Raw genomic sequence first — 22,287 nt, 5'->3', positions numbered from 1 at the left:
GGTGGCCATTAGTGATAATGAGGAAGATGATGGTGATGAGGAAGATGATGGCTAACACTTCAGGTTGTTCTACAAGGGATGGTGTGAGTATATGGATGTGCAGATGTACATTCTGTACTATCTCTATCTACTTTACTGAGTTGGGGTGTTTGTGACTGTGCTAAATATATTAATAAACTCTATTTGTAAATATAAAAGAGTTGCTATATGTCATAAATATAAAGGGAAGGGTAAACCCCTTTGAAATCCCTCCTGGCCAGGGGAAAGCTCCTCTCACCTGTAAAGGGTTAAGAAGCTAAAGGTAACCTCGCTGGCACCTGACCAAAATGACCAATGAGGAGACAAGATACTTTCAAAAGCTGGGAGGAGGGAGAGAAACAAAGGGTCTGTGTGTCTGTCTATATGCTGGTTTCTGCTGGGGATAGACCAGGAATGGAGTCTTAGAACTTTTAGTAAGTAATCTAGCTAGGTATGTGTTAGATTAGGATTTCTTTAAATGGCTGAGAAAAGAATTGTGCTGAATAGAATGACTATTTCTGTCTGTGTGTCTTTTTTGTAACTTAAGGTTTTGCCTAGAGGGATTCTCTATGTTTTGAATCTAATTACCCTGTAAGGTACCTACCATCCTGATTTTACGGGGGTGATTCCTTTACTCCCCTATTTACTTCTATTTCTATTAAAAGTCTTCTTGTAAGAAACTGAATGCTTTTTCATTGTTCTCAGATCCAAGGGTTTGGGTCTGTGGTCACCTATGCAAATTGGTGAGGCTTTTTATCCAACATTTCCCAGGAAAGGGGGGGGGTGCAAGTGTTGGGAGGATTGTTCATTGTTCTTAAGATCCAAGGGTCTGGGTCTGTAGTCACCTAGGCAAATTGGTGAGGCTTTTTACCAAACCTTGTCCAGGAAGTGGGGTGCAAGGTTTTAGGAAGTATTTTGGGGGGAAAGACGCGTCCAAACAGCTCTTCCCCAGTAACCAGTATTAGTTTGGTGGTGGTAGCGGCCAGTCCAAGGACAACGGGTGGAATATTTTGTACCTTGGGGAAGTTTTGACCTAAGCTGGTAAAGATAAGCTTAGGAGGTTTTTCATGCAGGTCCCCACATCTGTACCCTAGAGTTCAGAGTGGGGGAGGAACCTTGACAGATGGTGTGAGTATATGGATGTGCAGATGTACATTCTGTACTATCTCTATCTACTTTACTGAGTTGGGGTGTTTGTGACTGTGCTAAATATATTAATAAACTCTATTTGTAAATATAAAAGAGTTGCTATAGTGTGAGTGTTGCAAGTGTGCACATTGGGGTTCCCAACTATGTAGTAATTTGAATAATACTGGGCCTTATCTTAATAATATCTTAATACTGGGTCTTATCTTATCTGGGCCTTATCCTGTCAACCCTCAAAGTGACAACTGGGAATTCTTAAGTAATCAATGGTTTCAGAGTAGCAGCCGTGTTAGTCTGTATCCTCAAAAAGAAAAGCAGTACTTGTGGCACCTTAGAGACTAACCAATTTATTTGAGCATAAGCTTTCGTGAGCTACAGCTCACTTCATTAATACATAATCTAAAGATTGGGCAACAGGACCCGGGAATGCAGGCCATTCCTATAGAATGGGGGAACTGTATCCTGGAAAGTAGTGACTCTGGAATGGATTTAGGGCATCACAGTGGACATGAGCTCACAATACAACACTGTAGCAAGAGGGGGATATATAAACAGGGGCATAGTGAGTGGGATCACAAAAGAACCACAAAAACTTAAACTATTTGAATCTATGAATCTTATGCATATAGGATGTGGTGCGAAGAGGGAAGTAATAGAACACACTATTCTGACCTCTTGACTTCAATAGGACGACTGATATAAGTAAGCACTATTCATTGTGACCAGGGTTGCCTATTCAGGTCCTGATAATGCTAATCTAGAAAATATGGTATAAATAAAAGGAGCCACAGATTTTTTTCTGTCATGTCCATAACAAATTCTAGGTGTACCAAACTAGCAGATTTTTTATTTTCTGAATTGGTGGCATGCCTGTGGTAGACAGAATAACTAAAAGTTACAAATGTAGCTGTAATGCGTGTGCTTAATCAAGAAGCTAAAGAAATATCCAGAAGAGAAATAAACCCACTCTCCTGAGCATTGAGAGATGAACAATGTGTAGGAATCACCAAAAGAAATGCTTAAAAGTGTAAGTATCATACATCCTCAGTTCAAACACAGCTTCTGGTGATGGGAGACGAGACACAGAGTTGTTTGTGTCCTGGACTGACATAGAGCTAGAGAAATGTACCTTAAGATTACTGTGAAGAGAGCAAAATATCATGCAGGCAAATAGAGAATGCATCAATTTTCTGTTCCTGTATGTGTCTATTGGAAGGAGAATTTTCAGGTAGCAGTTTTTGTTTTATAACCAAGATGAAAAATCTGCGCTGAGTCATTAGACTGCTTCCAGTTTAGGCAGTTTTGTACCTAAAAATGGACCTGAACCTGCGAGGTGCTTAGTACTCATGGGGAAGTACCCATGGGATTTGTGGGTGCTAATCACCTCACAGGATTAGCTTCTTGTCTTTTAATTAAGTGGTCTTTTATTAATGATCAATTATAGCACGCCTTGCCGTTTTAAATGACAACACCAAAGGCCAAGAGACTTTAATCATCTGAGAAATGCAATAAATAATCACTGTGAAATACTCTACATAGAATGTAATTTTTGTAATGAAAATGCATAGATAAAACTACAGGAAAGTGATAAATGCATGCATTTATTGGCCATTATAGATGCAAGAACCTTAATTACTGGAGACAATATGTAGGAAAGAAAACACCCAGCTTGAGCTTCAGAGCCCATCATGAGTTTTTAGCGCTGGCAGTTAGAAAAAATGTTTTGCCTGTAAACTGAAGTCATTGATACAGCATCACCTGGGGAGGAAAAAAAACATGGATCCCCCGCCAACCTGTTTTTACAGGTAGAGAGTTACTGTGTAATGCTGGACAAGTCACTTATCCCAGACTTTTCATATGTGGTCACTAATTGTGTGTTCCTCATTTTCTGGGTGCCCACTTTGATACCCTGGGCTCTGCTTTGTAGATGTGCTGAACACTCACAACCACAACTAAAGTCAAGGAGACTTGTACTTCGAATGCATAAAGTGCTTTATAGTTCTAAGTACTCTGAAAAATCAGGTCCTAGGCGGCTCAAATTGGGCACCCAATGTTAGCTGAAACTTAATTTCACTGTGCCTCAGTTCCCCATGTGTAAAATGACAATAATACCACCCCCATCTCACAAGGGTATTGTGAAACTAAATTAATTAATGTTTGTGAAGCACTCAGATAATAAAGTGATGTGCACCATTGTGTAGCCTGAGCTATAGGTTATGTATTAATTATATAGATTACTTAAGAATTCCCTTTTATCACTTTGAGGGTTGACAGGTTCTTGTCCCAAGATCAGACCCAGTATTATTTAAATGCCTTATAAGGATACAGGTCTGTAGGTTCCTTGCCTTACTGCTGAATATAATAAAGGCAAGCTAGCCCTATAGGATACAAGTGACAAGCCCACGAGGAAATTAATCATTCTGTCTTCAAAGCAGGACTTGAATAGCACACAATAAATAAGCCATGGGGCCACAAATTGAACAATGAGGAGAAAAGAAAATAACCCCCATCACTGAATGAGGCAGGCATCCTATAGAAAAACTAACATACAGCCATGTAATTAAACACTGCATCATAATGCAAGCTCACAAGGGGCTAAATTTAGGTTTCACAGGCAACTTGTGAGTGCTTTGCTTTGCAACCTTAATAGTGTTCTTTTAACAAATATTTTCTATGTATAATACATGTATCTACTTCATTGACTTATTTTACTGAGAGTCTAAGGTGCCATTTGGCAAAGTAGTTTGAAATCTTTTTCTTGGAAAGTGCCCTTTTTCTGTAATCTGCAGCAGAAAATGTCATAATTTCATTGGGGACATCAGACTTAAAAGCACACTTCTACTAAATCTAGAAAAAATAGGAAAGGCTACTTTTATGAAACTTTTCTAATCACTTCAACATCTATTTGTATGCAAATACCTGTGCATAGAGAAATGGGCTATGAGATACAGTAACTGCTACAATAAATGGCACTTTAAATAAACAATTACCTAGATTAATAATTCTGAAGTACGCTAAGACTAAGGACCAGGGAGATTGTTAGGGAAGCCATTGTTCCACCGCTATCAGGCTGCAATTTCTTTTGGATTGTCATGAAGAGGGACACCTGGATCCATCAATGTTACAGTTTATAAAGTGATAACTATAGGCTTCTTTGCATCTTCTGATATTTCATTACAACTACTGGAGCAAAGAATCACATTTGTATCACTTTTAATTTTTAAAAATGTAGAAAAGCAGATGTAATCATAAAACAACAACAGATTACTTAATTACCTTCACCCACTGGGATAAATGGAACATACTACAGAATATATCAAAGCAGACACTGATGAGACACTATCAGTTTCTACAGGTATGCAGGAATTTTCCCCTTCAGACATCACTTCCTCTTCAGACACAGGAATATGCCTATTGAATAAATCCAGCAACTAATAATGGTATAACCAAGTACACAGAAGTATGGGAAAGCCAAATCAACTCTATTAAGATATTTCTTTTATGTCAGCCATTCAGTGAAATCTGTCACCAATTTACCAGGGATGGCCAAAGAGTGAAAAAAAAAAGCATGAATATTTCAATTAAGAAATGTCATCAAATGTATGTTTATTTGTGAATTATCACAAACTTTTCATCCAGCTCTATAAAGGGGATAGGAATGAAAACAGAAAAAATTGCTGACTATGAAAAAATCATGAAACTCACAAATACAATGACCAGTATTATTCAGCCAGGTCCACTGTTTACTCAGTATAACATACATAAGTAAAACTGAATCCAGCTTGTTTTATTAAGCCAATACTTCACCTTCAAACCCAGAGTTCTGTGAGTAGTCTTTACTTACATGAATATTAAGACAACCACACATATTGCAGTACCATGTGGATACTCTTTAGTCAGATTCACAACATTTATATGTTGGCTGATATGTCATGATGTGATCTGGAATAACATTTATTTTAACTGGTGAGGACATCATGCTTCAAAAATCACAAGTGCGAGTTCTGTGATTGTTTTATTAGGCCGATAGATCCTAGCTGATGATTGCAAATCTACTTGGAATAAGATAGAAAAAGTGATTATAAGTATCAGACCCCGGAAGTTTGTTTTTTAAATTATGTGTACTGTTATGTGTTTTATTTTAAAAATTAGTGTCACCAGATAGGCATGTGCATATATTTGATTACTGCTATCTGCATTAATAGCCAGTACATTAATCCCTCCCCCATCAGAAACAGGTGTTAGTAGAGCCACACAAATTGAAAAGAGTGATCACTGCAAGATTTCAGCAGACCTCAAGATGTGGTTTTTATCAGTTTCAAATTAATGCTGGTTAGATTTTGAACATTTCAAACCTCACAGTGGACGATTTAAAGCCGACAGTAAAATGTGTGTTACACAGAATAAAGAATGAATACAGAAAATACAGTATTGTATAATTTACTGAAGAAAATAACAAGTAAAAATCATGTTATTTTTAAAACAGAGTTAAGTAAACAAATTTAGACCATACGAGCATTGACAAGAAATGTAAATAACTGATTAATTAAGGTTGTAACTACAAGGTGTCTAAACTACTTGAGACCTAAAACTGCAAATGTTGAATACTGTACTTTAAAAAGATTCAAGGGCCTCTGCTTGTATAGTATGTAAAAGATTTGAAAGTGAAAGACCACGATGAAATGTACATACAATACCTGAATTGAAAAGTTTAGTAGCTCAGTGTATATTAACCCCTTTCCACCCAAAGGAATATATTTTCTTTTCACTGGGAATTTATCATATTGTTTTTCCCTAGTCAGGGAGGAAAAGGGTTGATATTAAAAGAAACGTGGTTCCAGTCGGCAGAAAAGTTATGGCACTGCAACTAAACGGACCACCATCCCTAAGCAACATAAAAATATTCTAATATTAAGGATTATTTTACAACTCAGTGGAAATATGCAGTAATGCAATCCATTTCCTCCGTCTGGATGACAAAAATGCAGTCTTAACAGCCACAAGAGCCTGCCTTGTGTTAGCTATAAAAAAAAAATATATATTTATATATATATTTATGCAACTACTATGTGTATTAAACAAAATCACTGAATGAATCAGATAGTTTGAATCTCTATCTCTGGGAGGGGTGCACTGGAATCTGCAACGCTTCTCGGGAAGGACTCACAATGAGGATAAAAACCCATTTGTTTAAAATCTTAACATTTTTTCATCACATTGTCTGAGAAATGGTCTATATTGATTTCTGCCAGCATTAGCCAAAAGCATCTGTTGCCTTCATTTCAGCCCACTGTTTGGAAATGGAAGCGACATCCCTTAAAACAAATCCGATAATTAATTGTTCAGTGAACACTGACACTGAAAATTACTCCAATTTCACCATGAACTCCAATTATACAGCCCAATTTCACCATAGTGAAAACTCCCAGCTATTTTTTCTAACCGCCTTGTGCTAACTTTATAATTCTTTATCACGGCTTGTTTAAGGGATATTAACCAACGAAGTACAAGAAACATTCTACTACTCCTGGAAAGAATAGATGTTGTACTGTAACTCACTCACTCACTTGGTTATGTTAGTTTGGCACTGAACACTCAGAATTGTATTCCACATTCATTTGTAGAAGTACAGAAAATTGCTTTTTTTTTACCTGCATTGAATTTATTTTCTTAGCAACTTTGTCAAAACTGATCATTGCTCTTTGCATGAAAGGGTTACAGATTTGTAACACAGTTTATCTTTGAGAAACCAGAGAAGAATGCTTGAACAAAAGGGTAGCACCCTGATGAACTAAAGCTTTATTATATTTTTTTATTCTTACGCAACCCCATACGTCAGCCAATAACATGGCATTTGTGCCACATTTCTCAGACTGTAGATGTCCACTCAGGGTGTTCTGAATGAACTATTGTATGTCAATCCACAAAGGGAAACTACAGCGCAGTGGGTAATCTGCTATCCTAGATTGTTTTTTCTTCTTGGACAAGATTTATCCAACAATCTTCTTTACAGCTACAGCAGCTTAGGCCTCCTTTTCTTTAGAGAGAGGCAAAGTAAATGTCTTACACCTGTAGACCAGTACTGGTGCTCTTGTCCTAGAAATTTTAGCACTGCTCTGATACAATGAAGCCTTCTTTTTCTCCAACTGGTTCCACTTCCGCATACGCAGGATGTCCTGAGCCTCTTCGAAACTTCATTGCAGGCCATCTGCTTGGGCGGCGCTACAAAAGAAACAAGAACAAAATCCTTTTTAGAATATGTAAGGGACAACAACAAGAAAGCAAGTGTTGAAAAGTACCTTGTAATTTCAATTGCCTTGATACTAAAATCCAATTGGCTAATGCTGTAGGGCATTTTGGGAGCTGTGGGGAAGGGATAGATAACCAGAGCTGAAGAAGTTCATCCTTCCTTCTTAATTCATAAGAAAAGTCTGGCACTCTCAAGCAGCCCAGCACTAGCTACTAGTCCTGGGACTATGAGCTAGTGTTGCCTGCTGTCTCCTCCCTCTCCATCTGGGGATTTGGTAGATCTTCACTGTGCTCCGAGTCACTGGCCAATCAACCCACTCCCAGGCCTGCCCACAATGCCTCCTTTCATAGGCCTGCATAGAGAGTTCCCATTGAGCTCTACGCTGTGTCCCCCTGAATGGTCTCTCTTCCACTGCAGAAAAGTGGAGTCCAGGTTGCAATGTGACATGTGGTACTTGGGCCTATAAATTAGGTTCCTAATTGTGAGCCTAACTGTGGAAAAGGGGATAAAAGTTTATGAAGTGTCACAGTAATCTATCACAATAAATGCTGATGGGAAAAAGTGCAAAAGTGAGACAGAAAGACCGAATTAGTCCAAACAAAACAGCCTACTGATATAATTCAAGGACCGTGTTAAGATCTTGCCTGATAAACAAAAACTGTGTGACACCGGAAATCAATTAACCAAAATTGGCATGTTGGAAATGAGGCCTAACTGGTGGACAAAATAATGAGGGGGATGGGCTATTCCATCCATCGCTCCCTTTTGGTGTCCTCAAAAGGAGATTTTTTTGGAGTGGGGGACAGCTGACTATGCAACACTGGCTGACTGAAAAATCAGACTAAGAGGAAGGAGCGAGCTTCACTATCATGACTGCAAACCCCACTAGCTCTGGGGACCCCAAACTGTCTTTGTCCTAAGCCTGAAAGATATTCTGAGCAGACTGGGCCAGAGAGAGGGGACCAGATGTCATCATTACCTCCACTTCTACTGGCGCCAGCTAAATTTCAGTCACCACCTAGGATGTGCGACTCTGTCTAACCCTTGCCCAAATGTGTTCTTTTTCCTCCCACTCTTTTTTTCTTTCTGATACCTCTCCTTTTTCCTTCTGTCTAACAAAGGTCTGGCTTAGCCAGCCAAGACTGCATATTTTGCAATTCTGCTGTGAGCCTGGGCCTAGAAAGAGGGAGCTAAAAGCAATGCCCCAAACAGCCAAGGCTGTAACAAGTTTGCTAGGTCTCAGACTGTCTGACAAGACTGTGCCTGTGTTTTTCATACAGTGCGGTTGCAAATGAATCAACATTCAACAGAGATGGAAGCTGTTTTTTCCTATCTTTTTCTCTCGTCTTGTGCATGTTTGTCTTGGTTTGTCTTCTAGGAAACAGGGTTGGATTTTACCGACAATAGCTCTGGCTCATCTCAACTAATTTCTTTTCTTTTTTCCAAGAGAACAGTTATTACCATCTTTAATACCATCTAAGAGATTGTCAAAGAAAGTGTTTTTACTTCGAAAGACTCTCTCCAGCCAAAAAGAAAGGGAACCAGGGATGTTGTTAAAATGAAAGCCTTACTTAATACTTTACATTTCAAATGCTTTAACTGTTTATCCTTCTTCTTCTGTATCTTTTATAAAAGGTTAAAAAGAGTTCTGATGATGTGTTTGCCATGGTATTAAGCCCGAACCTTGTTTAAAAATATTTGATATGGGGCCATTTCATGGTCATGTTAACACCTTTGACTCTTTGGGCCCATATATTCCATCTATATTAATACACCAGATATTTCTGTTTCATATCAGTTCTTAGAGCCAAATTCTGGCACTCTTACCTGGGTTTCCAAGAAATTAAAATTCCAATTTGAATAACTACATTCTGCCTGAATAATTTTTCCTGTAGCAGTTTCAAGTAGATGCAGTATTGATCCTTGAATTTTGCCAGGTGTAAAAATTGTGTAGTCAGACAAGCATTAATGCATGGTCTGGCAGGGAGCCATGGGGCACCACCTCGTTGGATAAGGCAAAGAGGATCTGAACAAGGATCTGAACAAATTCCCTGGGGTCATAAGAGGCTCAGCTATTTTGCAACCTGGTGCACCAGAATTATTTAGGGAGGGTCGGGTTCCCCTGCCAGATTTGGGTGCTGATTTGGTTTTGGACAATAAAAAAGAGGGCAGTGGGAGATGTCTGGGAACGCGGCTCGGTTTGTGGGGGAGGCAGCCACACCCACACCTGACATCACCTTGTGGCGGTTGTCCAGTGCAGGCACACCATAGGAAAGGCAAAGAGTGACCAGATAAATGCCTCGTAAAGGACTTAAAAAGGAGGTATTGATTAAAGGAATGGAATGGGGGGAGGGTTTGGGGCTCCTATGAATGGTATGGTAGGGAGCCAACCCCCGCTTTCTTATAGTCCACCTTAAACCTGCTACGGGGGGGGGGGGGGAGGGGGGCAGTTGGTATGGTCCCAGCAATGGGTTGGCTGGGAGTCCTGGATGGAAAAAGAGTGGGGGCTGGCAGAAGACATCCCAGACATCTAATAATAAAGTCACAGCCTGATTAAAACCATATCAAATATCTCTGGTACTTCTTTTGGTAGAGCCAGACAACTACAGTCTGCCTGAGTAAGTTTCCCTGCAGCCGTTTCAAATACATGTAGTATCTTCATTCCAACCATCCCAATGTGTTTTGTATTGTTAGGGCCTCATCCAGCTCCCACAGAATTTTTTTCTATTGACTTCATCAGGCCCTGGATCAGTTCTTTAAGCAGCAGCCAAGAACCAGCCAAGTGAAGTGGATTCATTTCAGTGGTAGATGAAATGAGATTTCTGTGTATCTATAATGCCTTCTGAGATGAAAGACACTTCTAAGCCCTAAATTTTCAAAAGTAACTAGTGCTTATGGTGCTTATGCTTATGTTGCATCCGATGAAGTGAGCTGTAGCTCACGAAAGCTTATGCTCAAATAAACTGGTTAGTCTCTAAGATGCTACAAGTACTCCTTTTCTTTTAGGGCTTATGGGGCTCAATTTTTGGGTGCCCAAGCTGATGCATATTTAAGGATGCTGATTTTCAAGGGGTGATTGCTCAGTACTTTCTGAAAAGCAGCCCCTTCAAGGTATCTCAAATTAAGTGGCCAAAGTCATTAGTCACTTCTGAAAATTTTGGCTTAAGTAAATATATTATTAAATTATCAATTGTTTCTTCTTCAAATCTGCTACATAAAGTAGCAGTCCGCTTTGGGGGACTGCTGAATTACAAAGCGAACATTCCAAAAGTGCTCAAGTTAAACAGAAGGATGAGGAAAGAAAATCACTTACAATTTTATAGTTTCATTTTGAGACCGAGACACAGCTTAAATGGCCTTTTCTCAGCCCTGGTCTACACTACGACTTTAGGTCGAATTTAGCAGCGTTAAATCGATGTAAACCTGCACCCGTCCACACAATGAAGCCCTTTATTTCGACTTAAAGGGCTCTTAAAATCGATTTCCTTACTCCACCCCTGACAAGTGGATTAGCGCTTAAATCGACCTTGCCGGCTCGAATTTGGGGTACTGTGGACACAATTCGATGGTATTGGCCTCCGGGAGCTATCCCAGAGTGCTCCATTGTGACCGCTCTGGACAGCACTCTCAACTCAGATGCACTGGCCAGGTAGACAGGAAAAGAACCGCAAACTTTTGAATCTCATTTCCTGTTTGGTCAGCGTGGCAAGCTGCAGGTGACCATGCAGAGCTCATCAGCACAGGTGACCATGATGGAGTCCCAGAATCGCAAAAGAGCTCCAGCATGGACCGAACGGGAGGTACGGGATCTGATCGCTGTTTGGGGAGAGGAATCCGTGCTATCAGAACTCCGTTCCAGTTTTCGAAATGCCAAAACCTTTGTCAAAATCTCCCAGGGCATGAAGGACAGAGGCCATAACAGGGACCCGAAGCAGTGCCGTGTGAAACTGAAGGAGCTGAGGCAAGCCTACCAGAAAACCAGAGAGGAGAACAGCCGCTCCGGGTCAGAGCCCCAAACATGCTGCTTCTATGATGAGCTGCATGCCATTTTAGGTGGTTCAGCCACCACTACCCCCGCCGTGTTGTTTGACTCCTTCAATGGAGATGGAGGCAATACGGAAGCAGGTTTTGGGGACGAAGAAGATGATGATGAGGAGGAGGTTGTAGATAGCTCACAGCAAGCAAGCGGAGAAACCGGTTTTCCCGACAGCCAGGAACTGTTTCTTACCCTGGACCTGGAGCCAGTATCCCCTGAACCCACCCAAGGCTGCCTCCTGGACCCAGCAGGCGGAGAAGGGACCTCTGGTGAGTGTACCTTTTAAAATACTATACATGGTTTAAAAGCAAGCATGTGAAAGGATTACTTTGCCCTGGCATTCGCGGTTCTCCTAGATGTAGTCCTAAAGCCTTTGCAAAAGGTTTCTGGGGAGGGCAGCCTTATTGCGTCCTTCATGGTAGGACACTTTACCACTCCAGGCCAGTAACACGTACTCGGGAATCATTGTAGAACAAAGCATTGCAGTGTATGTTTGCTGGCATTCAAACAACATCCGTTCTTTATCTCTCTGTGTTATCCTCAGGAGAGTGAGATATCATTCATGGTCACCTGGTTGAAATAGAGTGCTTTTCTTCAGGGGACACTCAGAGGAGCCCATTCCTGCTGGGCTGTTTGCCTGTGGCTAAACAGAAATGTTCCCCGCTGTTAGCTACAGGGAGGGGGGAAGGTTGAGGGGGTAGTCACACGGTGGGGGGAGGCAAAATGCGACCTTGTAACGAAAGCACATGTGCTATGTATGTAATGTTAACAGTAAGGTTTACCCTGAAAGAGTGTAGCCACTGTTTTATAAAATGTGTCTTTTTAAATACCGCTGTCCCTTTTTTTTTTCTCCACCAGCTGCATGTGTTTCAATGATCACAGGATCTTCTCCTTCCCAGAGACTAGTGAAGCTTAGAAAGAAAAAAAAACGCACTCGCGATGAAATGTTCTCCGAGCTCATGCTGTCCTCCCACACTGACAGAGCACAGACGAATGCGTGGAGGCAAATAATGTCAGAGTGCAGGAAAGCACAAAATGACCGGGAGGAGAGGTGGTGGGCTGAAGAGAGTAAGTGGCGGGCTGAAGAGAGTAAGTGGCGGGCTGAAGACAGGGCTGAAGCTCAAATGTGGCGGCAGCGTGATGAGAGGAGGCAGGATTCAATGCTGAGGCTGCTGCAGGACCAAACCAGTATGCTCCAGTGTATGGTTGAGCTGCAGCAAAGGCAGCTGGAGCACAGACTGCCACTGCAGCCCCTCTGTAACCAACCGCCCTCCTCCCCAAGTTCCATAGCCTCCACACCCAGACGCCCAAGAACGCGGTGGGGGGGCCTCCGGCCAACCAGCCACTCCACCACAGAGGATTGCCCCAAAAAAAGAAGGCTGTCTTTCAATAAATTGTAAAGTTGTAAACTTTTAAAGTGCTGTGCTTAAAGTGCTGTGTGGCATTTTCCTTCCCTCCTCCACCACCCCTCCTGGGCTACCTTGGTAGTCATCCCCCTATTTGTGTGATGAATGAATAAAGAATGCATGAATGTGAAGCAACAATGACTTTATTGCCTCTGCAAGCGGTGATTGAAGGGAGGAGGGGCGGGTGGTTAGCTTACAGGGAAGTAGAGTGAACAAAGGGGCGGGGGGTTTCATCAAGGAAAAACAAACAGAACTTTCACACCGTAGCCTGGCCAGTCATGAAACTGGTTTTCAAAGCTTCTCTGATGCGTACCGCGCCCTCCTGTGCTCTTCTAACCGCCCTGGTGTCTGGCTGCGCGTAACCAGCAGCCAGGCGATTTGCCTCAACCTCCCACCCCGCCATAAACGTCTCCCCCTCACTCTCACAGATATTGTGGAGCACACAGCAAGCAGTAATAACAGTGGGAATATTGGTTTCGCTGAGGTCTAAGCGAGTCAGTAAACTGCGCCAGCGCGCCTTTAAACGTCCAAATGCACATTCTACCACCATTCTGCACTTGCTCAGCCCAGCCTGTAGTTGAACAGCTCCTGACTACTGTCCAGGCTGCCTGTGTACGGCTTCATGAGCCATGGCATTAAGGGGTAGGCTGGGTCCCCAAGGATAGGGGGATATAGGCATTTCAACATCCAGAACAGTTATTTTCTGGTCTGGGAATAAAGTCCCTTCCTGCAGCTTTTGAAACAGACCAGAGTTCCTGAAGATGCGAGCATCATACACCTTTCCCGGCCATCCCACGTTGATGTTGGTGAAACGTCCCTTGTGATCCACCAGAGCTTGCAGCACTATCGAAAAGTACCCCTTGTGGTTTATGTACTCGACAGCTTGGTGCTCTGGTGCCAAGATAGGGATATGGGTTCCGTCTATGGCCCCACCACAGTTAGGGAATCCCATTGCAGCAAAGCCATCCACTATGACCTGCACATTTCCCAGGGTCACTACCCTTGTTATCAGCAGATCTTTGATTGCGTGGGCTACTTGCATCACAGCAGCCCCCACAGTAGATTTGCCCACTCCAAATTATTCCCAACTGACCGGTAGCTGTCTGGCGTTGCAAGCTTCCACAGGGCTATCGCCACTCGCTTCTCAACTGTGAGGGCTGCTCTCATCTTGGTATTCATGCGCCTCAGGGCAGGGGAAAGCAAGTCACAAAGTTCCATGAAAGTGCCCTTACGCATGCGAAAGTTTCGCAGCCACTGGGAATCGTCCCAGACCTGCTACACTATGCGGTCCCACCAGTCTGTGCTTGTTTCCCGAGCCCAGAATTGGCGTTCCACAGCATGAACCTGCCCCATTAGCACCATGATGCATGCATTGGCAGGGCCCATGCTTTCAGAGAAATCTGTGTCCATGTCCTGATCACTCACGTGACCGCGCTGACGTCGCCTCCTCGCCCGGTATCGCTTTGCCAGGTTCCGGTGTTGCATATACTGCTGGATAATGCGTGTGGTGTTTAATGTGCTCCTAATTGCCAAAGTGAGCTGAGCGGCCTCCATGCTTGCCTTGGTATGGCGTCCGCACAGAAAAAAGGCGCGGAACGATTGTACATCAAGGAGTATTTCAGGCAGGACTTCACGGAGGGTTCCAATAAGAAATGGTGCACCTAAGTTATTGTTCTTATTGGAACAAGGAGGTTAGCCTGGCCTCTGACTGATACATGCCTAGATTTACCTCGCTGCACCTTCTCTGTGAGTGACTGCAGTGTGACCTAGAGGAATGAGTCCCCTAGACAGGGGAGGAGGCAAATGAGTACAAAACAAATCTGGTCTATTTCTTGTTTTGATCCACTCCATCTATCTTTTACATCTTTGGCTGGCAGCAGACGGTGCAGAAGGACTGCATGCCATCCACATCTCATGGCTGCTCGGCAGAAGATGGTACAGTACGACTGCTAGCCATCCTCATCTCTTGCCTGCCTGGCAGAAGATGGTACAGTACGACTGCTAGCAATCCATATCGCCTGCCTGCTCACCATAAGACAGTTCAATAGGACTGACTGCAGGACTAAAGAGAATGACCTGGTCAAGTCACTGCAAATTTAGTCCCTGCGCCCATGTCTGTCCAGGCGCTCCCAGCCGATGTGGCCAGGAGCACCTCGGACACGACGAGGACGACTACCAGTCGTATTGCACCGTCTGCTGCCAGAAGGCAATGGGTTGCTGCTACTGTGTAGCAAAGCCGTACCACGTCTGCCAGCACCCAGGAGACATAGGGTGACAGTTACCTGAGCGGGTTCCATGCTTGCCGTGGTATGGCGTCTGCACAGATAACTCAGGAAAAAAGGCGCGAAACGATTGTCTGCCCTTGCTTTCACGGAGGGAGGGAGGGAACGGGGGCCTGAGGATACGTACCCAGAACCACCCGCGACAATGTTTTAGTCCCATCAGAGTGCTCCATTGTGACTGCTCTGGACAGCACTCTCAGATGCCCGATTGTTTGCCGTTGCTCTGATGCAGGGAGGGGCGACTGAGTACACGGCTTATAGGGTTGGCTTCAGGGAGCTAAAATCAACAAAAGGGGTGTCTTTACATCAAGGAGTATTTCAGGCAGGACTTCACGGAGGGTTCCAATAAGAAATGGTGCACCTAAGTTATCGTTCTTATTGGAACAAGAAGGTTAGCCTGGCCTCTGATTGATACATGGCTAGATTTACCTCGTTGCACCTTCTCTGTGAGTGACTGCAGTGTGACCTAGAGGAATGAGTCCCCTAGACAGGGGAGGGGGGGAAGCAAATGAGTACAAAACAAATCTGGTCTATTTCTTGTTTTGATCCACTCCATCTATCTTTTACATCTTTGGCTGGCAGCAGACGGTGCAGAAGGACTGCATGCCATCCACATCTCATGGCTGCTCGGCAGAAGATGGTACAGTACGACTGCTAGCAATCCTCATCTCTTGCCTGCCTGGCAGAAGATGGTACAGTACGACTGCTAGCAATCCGTATCTCCTGCCTGCTCACCATAAGACGGTTCAATAGGACTGACTGCAGGACTAAAGAGAATGACCTGGTCAAGTCACTCCAAATTTAGTCCCTGCGCCCATGTCTGTCCAGGCGCTCCCAGCCGACGTGGCCAGGAGCACCTCAGACATGACGATGACAGCTACCAGTCGTACTGTACCGTCTGCTGCCACAAGGCAAGGGGTTGCTGCTACTGTGTAGCAATGCCGTACCGCGTCTGCCAGCACCCAGGAGTCATAGGGTGACGGTTACCTGAGCGGGCTCCATGCTTGCCATGGTATGGCGTCTGCACAGGTAACTCAGTAAAAAAGGCGCGAAACGATTGTCTGCCCTTGCTTTCACGGAGGGAGGAGGGAACGGGGGCCTGACGATATGTACCCAGAACCACCCGCGACAATGTTTTAGCCCCATCAGGCATTGGGATCTCAACCCAGAATTCCAATGGGCAGCGGAGACTGCGGGAACTGTGGGATAGCTACCCACAGTGCAACGCTCCGGAAGTCGACTCTAGCCTCGGTACTGTGGAAGCGCTCCGCCCAGTTAATGCACTTAATGCACTTAGAGCATTTTCTGTGGGGACACACACACTCGAATATATAAAACCGATTTCTAAAAAACCGACTTCTATAAATTCGACCTTATTCCGTAGTGTAGACATACCCTCAGATTCACACTTGACTGTGAGGAAAACTCTGTTCTGACCACAAGATCTTTTTACTTTTCCTGTCCTGAAAATAAATTCCTCTAAATGTCTCCTTTTTCTGTAGTGTTTCTGTGCTTCTTGCTGTTTAGTATATTTGATGGTAGAGAGAATCTGTGCTAAGAACCACTGAACACCCGCTGCTGTTACATTATATTGGGATTAGTGAAGCTGATTTAGAGCAGGATTAGCTAAAGAATTTCTCAGGGACTGCTGAATTCCAATCTCAAAAAGACTGTAACTGCGAGGAATTTGGTGGTAGGGCACAAAGAAAGGCTTACATAGGGATCACTGTCATGCAGATATACTACAAAAGCTGCTGCTCCCCCTCCTCCCATGCCCCCTTCTAGGGTCAGGTGTGCTTTTGAGGTGTGCAATGTTAAATTTTATTTGACAGTTATTTAAAACCTATGGCTTCTTTGTGTAAAACCTCGCAACATTAAAAATAGGAATGTATAGTGCTGTTCTTTTGACAGGACAGGTTTTTCCTAATATGGACACTCAGCCCATTCCAACTTTTTTTTAGACTTCGCATGTATACTTGATTCAGATTGTTTTAAAAATTAAAAAGGACAGTTAGGTTATTGCTAACGAAGAGGGATCAAATTCTGTTCTCAGATTCACTGGTGTAAATCCAGATTAAATCCAATGAAGTTATTCCAGACTTACACCATTGTAAATTAGAACAGAATTTGACCTGATAGGTCTCTAATGAAAAGAGAAAATGAAAAACCAATGGAAAACCAGTAGGGAAAAATAATTAAAAACAGCCTCGCAGAAGACAGTGACTAAGGATGACCTAAGTTTTAATGTATTAAGATGTTTTCCAACCTGATTTTACCATTTTTAGCTCTGCTGTCTACGGGCAAGATACTTCTTAATTGGCATTTCCTTTTGATGAAAAATGAATGAGTTCACCAAACATGGGATAGAGCATAAATGTCAGCTGTTGCCCCAGAAACTAACAAACAATAAATCTGAAGGTCATCTTCAAACATCAGAGTTGAAACTTTGTGAAGATTCTGTTCATGCCAGAGGTAAGAGAAATATTTTTGTGCTACCTTGTCAGGTTTTACATTGCTAATAACATACAGTAGGGTTTTTGTTGTTTGTATGTGTGTATGTGGGAAGATCTAGTCTTTGAAAACAGAGCATTGACAAGCTACCGATTCACTTGACTTTGTTGCTGACCCAGATAAAACTGTAGAGATATTACAGTTTTAATTGATAAAATGAAAAGTAACTTAATGGGCATCATGGGATTTGAAGCTCCTCAAGCTATCACAGCAGCCCAGGAACAGCATAATGAATTCTCTGCATTTGCTCTCTCTCAAGTAGGTAGAAAACATGATTCTTTCCCTTAGAATTTGAAACCTTTGAGGCTATTTTCTGAACCGCTGTACTGTAAATAGGGCTACTAAGACTCTCGCTTGCTCTCACAGCATGTATTACAGAGTGTATTGCAACTGAATTCACTGGGATTTTTGACACATGAGTGAATCTTCCAGAAATAGGTCCCAAGTTTATCTTCCTAAGCAAATCTGCTAGAGGAAAATACCCCCAGTCTTGCAACCCCCAGAAGGCCATGGATACTGAGCGTGCAGAAGAATGACCTGCCATATGTGGGGAAAGAGGTTGGTTCCCTGTGGAAGGCCAAAGTAAAAAGAGAAATAGTTCCAGAGCAGGATAATTCATAAAATAACATTTCCAAACTCAGACTCCTGTGATGGACCCATCCATTGTACCACTGCTGGGGACCATGCAGTCTGCTGGAGTTCCTACTGCCCTTAGCCTGGAATAAACATCTTTATGCAGACCCTGGAGCAGTGACAGGATAGGTTTTGCCCGTCTCCTTTTTAAGAGCACAGGTGAGGTGTTTCCCAACCCAAGTACTGCAGTGTGGACGTTTGGGGATTCTTCTCTTTGTTATTATTGTACTGGGAGGTCTCCAGGCTTATCCCAGTGGGTAGCACTATTCCCCTCACCACCTTTTCATTTGGGTGAATCCTGGGCCTCAGGGCATCATTCTTATTCCTGGCTGGGCATCAGAATGGAGTTATCAGCCACAAATAAATATGGAATGCAAACAAATATGCCCCCGTAGCATTCTTTCTTCGCTGACAGAATTTCAGTCAACCACAGAAGGATCCACATTAGGAGCTTGGCTGCTTAGTTCAGGAGATTCAGAAGACCCATGAAGCTGCTTTCTAAGAGATAGAGCTTGTAATGAGCTGAATGCCCCAATTAGTTTGGCAACTGAGGGCATTCAACACATACTGAATTGAGGGACTTTTATGAAATCCTTTGCAGGTCAGCTTTAAATCAGCTGATATTCAGTTGCAGAGTAATGTGTTTAAAAGAACCCCAGACATGTCCTAAGCTGAATCCTCCACCAGATTCTCATATAGAATCATAGAATATCAGGATTGGAAGGGACCTCAGGAGGTCATCTAGTCCAACCCCCTGCTCAAAGCAGGACCAATCCCCAATTTTTGCCCCAAATCCCTAAATGGCCCCCTCAAGGATTGAACTCACAACCCTGGGTTTAGCAGGCAAATGCTCAAACCACTGAGCTATCCCTCCCCCCATATAAATTAGTGTCGTCTAGAAATGTAATCTGATTGGCTGAGTTTCATGACGAGGGTTCTAGTAAATTACATTACCTCTGGTATAGTTCTACAAGAGAGGAAAAGGAAAACAAACCTTTGGTTTCAATCTTCAGACTCACTCTGAACAACCAGACACCATTTAAAGAGGTGTGATGGATTTTCTATTGCCAACAAGGCTTCCCATCTATAATTATTCACAGGACCACTGATGACATAACTATAAAATAATATAGTACATAGCTTTGAGCTGAACAGACAACTGCAATTCAGTTGAGAAGTTCTGCAGAAAATTATAAATGACTATACTTCTTTACAGCCTAGAATTCAGTCAGGATTTCTAATCAATTTTATCCTGAAAACAAAGGAAACAATCATTTCTGTGTTTCAGTAAAGAAACTGCTACAAAATAAATGGAAGATGTTTGTAAATATATATATAAAAACAAGAAGAAGGAAATGCATTGAATGTGAGCCAGAGGGAGGGAAAAGTCTACTGTGCAGATGCCACAGGAATATAAAGATTAGGGGATAAGTGATGTAGGAGAAGATCGATTATAGAAGTTCTGAACAGATGTGCTCACTGGCATATAATCATTTTCAGATAAAGTACAAGCACTATAATATGGGCGTACTGGCACCTAATGACTGCTTTTCCTTGGCCTCCTGAAGGAACTGAGAAACATATTGTTATCCCTTATAAAGATCCATATAATCTCTATGAAAGATCAGTCAATAGTATGGTACATTTTACCTGTGACAGGAATTCATTTACAGTAATTATAATGATGCACACTGAGCACTGTGCTTCATTGTTAGTTTGCTGCAATTCTTAATAATTCTTTTTTTACATTTCCTTTCATGCTTCTGCAAAATAAGTTTGTATTACCTGTAGATAATATTATCCGTGGAGAGTAGTTTGGAGACATTTACCATCCTCTACAACTGCACCCTGAGGACTACAGAAATAGTACAATCCTATGTAGTGAGACCAGCTACTGTGTCAGAAAACTAATCAAGGACAATCTCCATTACGGTCGTGTCTCTTTCCACTTCCTGTACTGAGAAGCCTGTAAACTACTCGTAAAACTTGCCTTTTGCTTTAATAGTATCATCCTGCCAGCACCAGATCCCAAAGAGTCTGCTGTGCAGTTTCATCCCTAACCAGTTACCAACTTCATCATGTGGTCTTACCTTGATTCATGGGGATTTGAGTCTCCTCCCATGCCTATTTTACGTGTGTATAATTGACTTTAATAGAGTTACTCTGACTTACATCAGTGTAAGAGCCTGATTCTGCAAAGTCCTGAAGGCTTTCTCGGAGGGACATAACACCATCACCTCCCATTAAAATCCATGCAAGTTGAAGGTACTGAGCATCTTTCAAGTTCAGGTTTCTAATGCAACCCTGCCCTCCCTAGCTCTATATTCTATATCGACCATTCTTTTTAACTTTAAAAGGGAACCTCCACTGTTTCTGACAAATATTATATCTCACACAATTCACTGAAGTCCTGTCTGTGGCACATATTCATAGAATCATAGAATCATAGAATATCAGGGTTGGAAGGGACCCCTGAAGGTCATCTAGTCCAACCCCCTGCTCAAAGCAGGACCAATTCCCAGTTAAATCATCCCAGCCAGGGCTTTGTCAAGCCTGACCTTAAAAACCTCTAAGGAAGGAGATTCTACCACCTCCCTAGGTAACGCATTCCAGTGTTTCACCACCCTCATAGTGAAAAAGTTTTTCCTAATATCCAATCTAAACCTCCCCCACTGCAGCTTGAGACCATTACTCCTCGTTCTGTCATCTGATACCATTGAGAACAGTCTAGAGCCATCCTCTTTGGAACCCCCTTTCAGGTAGTTGAAAACAGCTATCAAATCCCCCCTCATTCTTCTCTTCTGCAGGCTAAACAATCCCAGCTCCCTCAGCCTCTCCTCATAACTCATGTGTTCCAGACCCCTAATCATTTTTGTTGCCCTTCGCTGGACTCTCTCCAATTTATCCACATCCTTCTTGAAGTGTGGGGCCCAAAACTGGACACAGTACTCCAGATGAGGCCTCACCAATGTCGAATAGAGGGGGATGATCACGTCCCTCGATCTGCTCGCTATGCCCCTACTTATACATCCCAAGATGCCATTGGCCTTCTTGGCAACAAGGGCACACTGCTGACTCATATCCAGCTTCTCGTCCACTGTCACCCCTAGGTCCTTTTCCGCAGAACTGCTGCCTAGCCAGTCGGTCCCTAGTCTGTAGCTGTGCATTGGGTTCTTCCGTCCTAAGTGCAGGACCCTGCACTTATCCTTATTGAACCTCATCAGATTTCTTTTGGCCCAATCCTCCAATTTGTCCAGGTCCTTCTGTATCCTATCCCTCCCCTCCAGCGTATCTACCACTCCTCCCAGTTTAGTATCATCCGCAAATTTGCTGAGAGTGCAATCCACACCATCCTCCAGATCATTTATGAAGATATTGAACAAAACCGGCCCCAGGACCGACCCTTGGGGCACTCCATATTCTTATCCAGCTCAGTGGATAAGACTTATAAAGATGTCTAACATCAAGTGAAAAGTTTATTAGAAGTGCTTATGGGCTTTTTGACTGAACTTCAGTCTTTGACAACAGCAGATGTTTATGTCTCGCAAGTAGAGATATTTAAATATAGATTCCTCACAACTCTCAGGATTGAGTGCCAAAGCTTTAGAACGATAGTACAAAATTACCCAATGAACCAAGAAAGGAGGAAGAAAATATATTAATCTATTACATTTTGATCTTACTATTCAGTTTACCCAATCAATATTAGTACATTCTCAATAGGAACATATAAATCATGTTCCTTTTTAGTAAATATTAGACAACTGTTATCTGTGATAGCTTTGCAGTCTTCAACATTAATTAAAATAAACTGTAATTTCCACTAAGAAATAAAGGCATATGTTAACACAGTATCAACAAGATCCCATATCATCCTTATGCAAATAAACTAATATTTGATTATGATATCCAGGACTACCATTGTCCCATGACAAGTAATCAAATGCCTAGTCTTGTCTACCACTGATGATCTTGGCTGTAACAGGATTGCTCTATGGGTCATCT

At 42.6% G+C, this 22,287-nt stretch overlaps 1 protein-coding gene across 2 annotated transcripts in view; it reads right to left on the bottom strand.

Moving 5' to 3' along the window:
- Window positions 1–4,745: 4,745 nt before the first annotated feature.
- The window catches only part of PLXDC2 (plexin domain containing 2), a 411,410-nt gene continuing 393,868 nt past the window's right edge, over window positions 4,746–22,287 (bottom strand). For both annotated transcript variants that reach the window (XM_048837970.2, XM_048837969.2), the window contains one exon: window positions 4,746–7,386. In XM_048837970.2, coding sequence (XP_048693927.2) covers window positions 7,270–7,386 — 117 coding nt within the window. In that variant the 3' untranslated portion in view covers window positions 4,746–7,269. The remainder of the gene's footprint in view (window positions 7,387–22,287) is intronic.

Source organism: Caretta caretta, chromosome 2 (assembly GCF_965140235.1).
Source record: "Caretta caretta isolate rCarCar2 chromosome 2, rCarCar1.hap1, whole genome shotgun sequence".
NCBI classification, from domain to species: Eukaryota; Metazoa; Chordata; order Testudines; family Cheloniidae; genus Caretta; species Caretta caretta.
This window is presented reverse-complemented; position numbering and strand designations above follow the sequence as displayed.